The 8616-nt window shown below is 44.2% G+C and overlaps 2 protein-coding genes across 2 annotated transcripts; one reads left to right on the top strand and one right to left on the bottom strand.

The window, feature by feature from the left end:
* Positions 1-312: 312 nt before the first annotated feature.
* CCR75_004266 (uncharacterized protein) lies at positions 313-6749 on the top strand (the record flags this gene model as incomplete). Its single annotated transcript, XM_067962352.1, has 4 exons — positions 313-647; positions 706-1003; positions 1196-3328; positions 3389-6749. The coding sequence occupies 4 exons, from the start codon at positions 313-315 to the stop codon at positions 5738-5740; spliced, it is 5118 nt and encodes a 1705-aa protein (XP_067822608.1). The 3' UTR covers positions 5741-6749.
* On the bottom strand, positions 5433-6756 carry CCR75_004265 (uncharacterized protein; the record flags this gene model as incomplete). The annotated part of the gene is made up of 4 exons (XM_067962351.1): positions 5433-5889; positions 5959-6067; positions 6130-6226; positions 6282-6756. The coding sequence occupies 4 exons, from the start codon at positions 6754-6756 to the stop codon at positions 5857-5859; spliced, it is 714 nt and encodes a 237-aa protein (XP_067822609.1). The 3' UTR covers positions 5433-5856.
* Positions 6757-8616: the final 1860 nt, after the last annotated feature.

Raw genomic sequence — 8616 nt, 5'->3', positions numbered from 1 at the left:
GGATGACGCTGGGCGTCATCCCTCCTAATGTGAATGCACCCATGTGCATCACATCCACAAGGGTTGGTCACAAATGTGCACCACACCCGAGTGTTGGGTCTAATTACTATTATTTAGTAATTGACCATCCCCTTAAGTACACCAAATGTACTTAACGGGGACTATGTAACATTAGGGCAACTATAGCCCGTTACACTAAGTGTTTTCAATGGAATACATAATTACGCATGAGGATAAAAAAGAATTCATCGGTGTAATAATGACGTGCTGAGTATATATCTCATTGGTCAAAAGTAGTTTTTTTAGTCAATAATGCCTAGCGGCGACATCGAGGTGCTTGTGCGTGCGCTCGGAGAGTTTGCGGTGTTGTTGCGCAAGCGCCACAGCTTTGATAAAATCAGAAATGCTGATAAGCAAGCTATTTTGAAATGGCTACGCAGTTTAAGATTGGAGGAGTTAGCATCCTTGTGCTGCGTGGAGGACGTGGGGTTCGTCAAGACGCTGCTGCATATGGCGGCGTGCTCCAGAGCTTGCCCAACCAAATATCAGCGTATACAGGAATTTCAGTTATTGCCACCGAAACATCTTAGTAGTGCTGTCCAACATACCCGGACGCTACCTAAGACACCGCAAAGTAGCGCGCCAAGGTTAGGAACTCGTTATGATGAATTCGTGAAATTCTTAGACTGGTTCAATCGTTTTTAGGGAATATGTAAAGCGGCCAGTGGTACAAACAGCGGATGGTGATCTCGTGGGTAGCTTGCATTCGCGTGAGTATGAAGAATGCTGCCTCAAGCTTCTTAAAAGCATCCGTGTGCTGAATACCGCGCAATCTTGTGATACCGTGGCACTCTCAATGGCCTTTATTTTGCCGGCAGAGACAAAAGAGCAGCGCGATAAGATTGATTTTTATCAATTAATGGATTTGATAACGTACGGTGCATTTTTGACGGAGTGTCCATCTGATACGACTTTAAAGCATCGAATATGGGGAGAAACGAAGGTTTGGCAACGTGGTGTGAGGTTCAGAAATGCAAGTTGATTTTAATTGTGTCGGATATAATGGCTAGTGGCTGCAAACGCAAGGATATTACTCGTTTCAAGCACTTTTTGTCAACCAAATTGTAAGTACACGATGCATGTTGATGCGGACGCTTAATGTTTCTAAATCTGAGTTTTGCATGCAATGAAACAGGAGCTTAATATCTGGTTCTTTTGGAACCAACGGCAAAAAGATATTAACGCAAAAATTCCTTTGCGAGGCCTTGCATCGAAACTTTATTTAGTGCAAGGTTGGGAAACGGCAGGTTATGATAAGCAAAGTGCAGCTATGCAGGCTTTAAGCTCCAAGATGCTTGTGCACTTGAAGGATTTAAGGCAGTCACGAAAACGAGAGGCACAGATGGAAAGTTTTAGCTGTGCGCGGTTCTCGCTGGAAGCACTTTTGAGTTTTTTTAGCGAGACATCACGACGTGAAAATCAAGGAGCTTCGGTGGATAATTGCTTCAGCGTTTCGCTTGAAGGCGCAATCGCATCTCCACAAGCGGCGGTCATGAAGTTGCTGCTTGCAGAGCATTTTCAAGGACATTGTTCACTGCTCCTCAGCGAACGGCTATCAAACGAAGAAGAGGATTTAAAGTTATCCAGTGCTACTGGAGATCCATCTATTAATCGCGGATTAATAGGAGGTGATAGCAGAGTCTTAGCTCAAGGCGCTAGTCATTCTCAGCGGCGTCGAGCGAGTCGCAAAAAGGTGCTTAAGCAGCGACGTCGTGACGGGGAAATTCGAGCACTTCAGCATACTCGCTTAAATTGTGTGTTGCGTGAGCTATCCCAGTATTTTCGCAAAAAGCGCAAAGAAGCTGTAAAGAAGGGTATTCGAAATGTCAACGAAAAGGCTGCTGACGCTCAAATTACTGTTGGTGGGTGTAAGACTACTCATAAACACACTTCTTTTGAGCATATTGAATTAAGGCAGAAGAAGAAAAAGAAGTCGAAGAAAAAGAAAGCGGATAAACTGATTAAAGATGACGCATCACAAGTGGCACAGTCCTCGCCCCCGCCTTTGCATAAGATAATATCTTCATCAACAAAGCCACGGAGTCACCAAGTAAGCGAGAAAGGAGACGCGGAGGAATTTAGTGTTGTGACCGCTGGTATAGATTCATCCCCTTCAGAGCATGCATTACCTCGGCAAACCGAACATTTTGGTGACACTAAAGAGGATATTGGTCCGCGATTAAATTATATCCCACAAGTTAGGTCAACTGAAACAGCTACACCATCACTTTCGCCTCTATCGACGTTACCGTCGTTCGGGACCCATTCTCTCTACTCTTCAGCAACTGCGACACCGTATTTCTTGTCAGTGGCATCACGCGATCACTACCCACAATCGCCTTATACTATCCATCGAAAAATCTTTGAAGATGATGGAAACGATGGAAAAACTCCGCTGTCTCGAGTTGGTCCGGATATTGCAGCTCGCGAACCACAGACTTTTTCAGAAGCTTCAAATTGTGGATGGTATCTACCATCCGTGTTGTCATTACAGACCCCTCCACATCGTACAATGTGCCCGACGCCTCCTCTTGACTGGCATTACACTCACTGGCAATACAAGGCTTCGGATGGAGGGATGCCAGACAAGAGCACATTATCGGATGCGGTCGCGATCGCAGATTTTGACCCACCACCGCCAATTATTTCCACCTCGTCGGTCTCCTCGGCACTGTCGCAAAGTACCAACACGAGAATGTCAGGGTCAACAAAAAACTATTCTCTTGCCTCATTCTCCAAGATAGCTGGACTGGATGCAAGTCAGAAAGGCACGCCTCCGTCAGAGTTTACAAAAGGAGGCTTGACCATGGCTTCAGTACGGGAACATGACAGTGATTCCAGTGCTGCAGACAGCGAAAAAGAGTCGGATTTTTTGTATCGAGAAGGAGGTTTTTTTGATCGCCAGCGTTCTCTTAAACGTAGAAGGCGACCGTGGCCTTTTAATTATGCGCGTGAAGAGGACGACGAAAGCATTGTTGAGGAGCAGGAGACATCAAAGCTATTTTTCAAGGCGTCGTCCACAAAAAATTGCGATTCATGGAATAAATGTTCCCACTGCTGCAAGTGTGCTTGTCATCGTGCGGACAGTTCCCAAGATACGACCGAAGAAGCCCTGAATGAAGAAGGACACCAGAACCAGCATATCCACACAATGCCAAATGTACCGACGAATACTGTTCAAGCTCCCGAGAACGATTTGTCCGCCAAGTTGGCATTAGCCTTTGAGCGCATAACTCAGTTAGAAAACAAAATGCATGAAAATTCAAAGGTACGTGCGCATTGAAGACAAATGCCATGATACCACGAACTAACTTCATTGTGTCTTTAGGTTGTGGACGATAAAGCTTCCAATTCATCGGCAGAAATTGCGTCTCTTAAGCAAGCAGTAGCCACATTGACAGCTCAGCTACTCAATTTCGAAAATGAGGTCCAAACATTGCAACTACAGCAAGGATCTGGATGTCCCAGTGGCTTAGACGGTTCTTCACCAGGCAATGCAAGCTCTTACAGCTCGCCTCAAGCTCCATTTTCTCCGGCTCCATCGTCATTAGAGCAGCATGTCGACAGTCCGTCATCCGCAGCATTTCCTCGTCGACACAACTATACACCAACAAATTCCGTGATGGGCCCCTTCGTATCGGTTCCACTGTCAGTCCTTCCACCACGAAGTAAATTACACTGGGACTTGTGCGAATTCGCCGCTCAGCTTCAAGCAGACAGTGACGCTCGCTTTTCAGCGCAACTTGGTGTACAACGATTGTGTACTGCAACAGTCCAATCGCTGTGGCCGCGTGCTCAAGTGCGACCATACGGATCTCATGTTACAAGGCTAGTACTTCCATCAAGCGACGTGGATCTCGTAATTTGTTTACCAAAGGTTCGCCGCGACGCACCTGCTGATGCTGCTGGTGTTTTGGAAGGACGAAATGCCATCAAAGAGACATGGCAGCAAAACCTTGCGCGCAAGTTGAAACAAGAGCCGTGGGTCATGCAGGATACGGTCAAGACGCTCCCACATGCTGCTGTTCCCATCATTACACTCCTCACTGCTTCGCCGTATAATGTGAGGCTTGACATTTCGTTCGAAGGCCCTGGTCACAATGGTTTAGCAACAAACGACGTCGTTATGGCACTACTGCATGAATTCCCACCACTAGCTCCAATGATGCTATTTTTAAAAAGTTTTGCGATTGAGCGTGGCTTGGCGGTCGCGTACTCGGGTGGACTCTCGTCGTACGCATTATTACTGCTTGCAGCACGTTATCTTCAAGAGCATAGCGACACCATGCCCAATGGATTCGCAAACGCTTCTAGAGCTGTTCAGCATAGTTTGTCGACTGTACAAGCAGGTGTGGCTGACTTTGGTCTCATGCTTATGGGCTTTTTAGATTTCTACGGAAACCGATTTGATCCACGGACAACAGGAATAAGTGTGGCCACGCGCTGCTTTCTGAATCGTGAGAGCGCGTTTATGGCTGGAGCTGTGGCTGGATCTTCAAGTATGAATGACCCTCATCAAGTACCGCATCAATATCAGCAACAATACGCAGCCGACGATGCTGCTGTGGATGACCGTACAAGCCAGTATGGCTACTATGCTCAGCATTGGCAAGTATCTGCGCAACCCCAAATGCAATTACTACCAAATGTCGACTCAGCTTCTGCTCATGGTTCTCGGCGATACGGCTATCGTTCTTCGTTGGATTTACCGGCATCGCGAGCACAAGATGGATTGGGAGCGACAACTGGACTTTTAGACTACCAGCAGCTACAACAGCAGACGTACGACCCCCACAAATTCGACCCCGTATTCATTGAAGATCCTTTGTGCCCAAGCAATAACGTCGGTCGCAATTGTTTCCGTATCATGCAAATTCGACGAGCCTTTTCAGCGGCACACTTTGCGTTACTTGCTGCCTCGCGAGATCCTACGATGTTTGCTGACAACCGCGTGGATTTAGTAGCCGGTGTAATGCTCCATCCTGACAATATTCTTCGAGCCATTCTAGGCCAACGGGCTCCTGTAAATACAAAACCTGATGCTACGACCTCGGCTAACATTGGGGTCACGGCATACATCCATGGAATGGACCACCCTCACCCGTACGTATTCCATCCGAACAATCTCCAGCAGCAAAATCAGCAATATGCTTACCACCACCATCAGTATCATCAACCGGCACAACAGCCATTTTATCAGACAGGAATGCATCCGCTTCGAAGCGTCAGTGCTTGTAGCAATGAACCGAGTTCACGTCGACATAGCGAAAGCGAGAGTGCAAAGCTGACGACACGCTCGACGACTTCAGCAGCTAGTCATAATCCTCGGACACAGAGACGGCAATTTGGAAGTCCCCGGCTTATACTTCAGAGTCAAGATCCGGAATCCCGCATCCACTCGCACTTGTCCCGTCAAAAGTCCACGGATCGCCTTCACCGTCAGTCCAAGCTTCAGCTTGTTCACAGTCCAAGTATCGCAAAAGCGCTTAGCCGAAAAAATAGCGAACGTTCAATGAGTTTTGCCGACGTTGTCCGGGACGGAGGAGGCTCTAGTAAACCCATTCCCAAGACTTCACCTTTATCACTACCACGGCCTCCGCGGTTTTCGCGCGATGACATGGCTCTAAAAGAGAATATCAATGAACGATGGGAAACAAAAGATGATTCAGATCTGAAATGAAGAAACCACCTAGCAGTTTGAAAAGGTATTAATTCGATAAATACGACTGACAGGATCACGCCGATTGTCACCGTCAACTAGCTGACAGCTTTCATCATTTCGGCAAAGTTACAGCTTTATTCGGCAGAGCCAAAACTGTAGAGAAATCCCTACAAAGTCGACACAAATACGAGCAACCATCAAGAAAATGCCAACTGCGATTGCGAGAAATAGCGTACCGCTTTTTCACGCTTGCGCTCGATGATACTGAGCTTCATGAGCGTCTGCAGAATTTCCTTGCAACGGATGACCGGTAATCCACTATGCTTGACTAAATCGGAGATTGATCTGTTAAGTTAGGCAAGAAATGAGCATACTTCAGCTGTAGCAACAAAGGATGAAGAGCGTACATCGCGCAGTGTCGATTCTTGAGGTAAAGTACAATATTCTCTAATTTTTTGAGCTCTGCGGGACTTTGATATTTGCGCGGAATTTTTTCTCGGATATCTAAAGTAAATTTTGTCAGAATTATTGGCACTTTAAATTGCTAATAGTAACGTACGGCGATCCCACGTCCATGCGGGGGGCGCTGTCTTGGGTATAGCTTTCCGTCGCTTTAAATAATGATTGTTAGAATCGACTTTTGCGTGACTCTTTAATTTAATCGAAGGCTTCTTTTTCAACTGTTTCGGCTTCCCATCCATTTCCTCGCTCTTTGTACTGCCCAACGATAAGTTTTGCTTATTTTGAAATAAATTGCGGTTGAGCGATGCTTGTGAGATATTTTGCAGGGAGTTGCTGATTCCAGGTGCCATCAAGTTTTTGTCCTTTGGCAGCGAATGAGCTTCAGGCGCCGGGACGTTCTTTGGATACGTCAAACACGACGCATGCAGTGCCATGGCTCCCTGAAAGGATCCGAATGCTGCATTAAAATCTTCTATGGCATCATGTACACATGCAAGCCGCTCAACTTGCTCGTGAAGGCCGCGAAGGGCCCCGCAAAGCCCTGCGAACGGCGCAATTAGCGGATCCGACATGCCAAACTGAAAAGTTAATTTTCAATCTGGTTATTAATAATTACTTTGTATAGAATCAATTTTGTTTAAAATTCATATTTACAGATCTAAATATCATTAAATAGGAAGACGATTAACGTGCAATTTTGAGCCAAACAAAGCTTTATCTAGTAATTTCCTTTCTGTCGAAGTGCAAATGGCAGTCCTCCCACCAAAGTATCGTTAAGATGATATAAGCGGTTTGATTCAAATGCCTGCGGTCTACTATTCATGCTAGAAATTTAGGCTAGAAAAGTCGCGCAACTCGGTTCTTTGAGCCGCTGCAAAATAGCCGATATAACTCCAACAGATTTACGCTCAGATGTGATGACAGAAATGAATCTCGTTAGCTAAAACTTGGTTATAACTTACCCTAGATATGCACAGAATAAAATCGTCAAAGGAAGCATGCGTTCTATTGTCATGATTCACAGTTTTCGACCTATTGAAAACGATATTTTGTCTTCAATTCTTACAGCGTATAATGCTCAGCTGTCGACCAATCAAAGCCGAACGATGGTAGCCAATCATTACCTTATCGATTTCGAAATTGCGCTTCACTTATACATTGTTATCCTTTGTCACACATAGATGAGCAAATGATCTATTTCAATCAGCTACTCTGAAAGAGGTTTAGTCGCCTCGCAAAATACATGTTAGAGAATGGTTTATGATGCTCAAACTGTTTCTGTGTGACTACATGAACGTTGTCAAATGTGGAGGATCTTGTTGTTGAGTGAGCTTCTGGCTTTGAACAATTCTTATAGATTACCAAGCGTGAATGCGTGTAGGCCTTATGTACAGCGGTAATCACAGCAACATCTTTGCGGCTTTGACAGAACTTAGAAGATCCAAATATCAGTAACGAAATCAGTAAGATCTTTAGTCCCGAACGGCTTACGTCGACGATGAAGACGCATTAACACAAGGTAGTGCCGCGCCAATGTCGGTAATTTCATATGCAGGTTTTGGAACACCGATGTTTTGGATTCTTCTGTAAGCTTGTTAGAGCGCGCTGCTAAAAATGTAATCTTACCAGTAGTTTGCATCTTCATGAATACCGAAGTATAAGCAATATCGCGATTTTTGGCTTACAGCGAATGGAGCTTCATTGCTGCGCAAGCTGTATTTCGTGTTGCTTAGCGTACGAAGTGGCGCTACTGACGACGCTGGTCTCTGCACAAAAATAGTTTTTAAGGTATTAAGATATTAATAGCGAAGAACGCCGCCATTATTCAATTTTTGCCTATGTATAAACCATTTTGTATCGCAATTTATTAGAGGAGATTTGATGCAAGCATCCAACCATGTCACAGAGCCGAAAACTGGAATAATACGTAGTATAAGCTTATCAAACGTAAACTTGAGCAGGCCGACCAAAATTGGCCGAAAATGCAAAAATTTACCACTTAACACAATTTATCTCAGCAACCACAAGTGCCCTCGAGTCCATTTATTTAAAAGCAAAAAAAGGGATTCGAACTTGATTTTTTTATCTGTTTGTCTTCATCTAAAAGCATTAAAAAATATCTATCTCTTTTTTTCTTCTTCTTTCTTCTTTCTTCTTTTGTTTGATTTTTATGTCTTTTTTTATTTTTTTAGTATCATTACCTTTATGGATTTTGATTTGATAAATCAACTTCCGAATTTCAATATTTATTTAATATAGAGTGGATTGATCAATTTCATATTAATTTTTATTTAGGTCTTGTAGCCATCATTAAAATAAATAGAGTTATACCTGAACACATGAATCACCAATTTTAAATAATTTATTAAAAAATAAAATAATTTTTTTTTTAATTCAAATTTTTTTATCATTAAAGTTTGGGCCGTGTCTCA

Source organism: Bremia lactucae, linkage group LG1 (genome assembly GCF_004359215.1).
Source record: "Bremia lactucae strain SF5 linkage group LG1, whole genome shotgun sequence".
In the NCBI taxonomy this organism is placed as follows: Eukaryota; Oomycota; class Peronosporomycetes; order Peronosporales; family Peronosporaceae; genus Bremia; species Bremia lactucae.
This window is presented reverse-complemented; position numbering and strand designations above follow the sequence as displayed.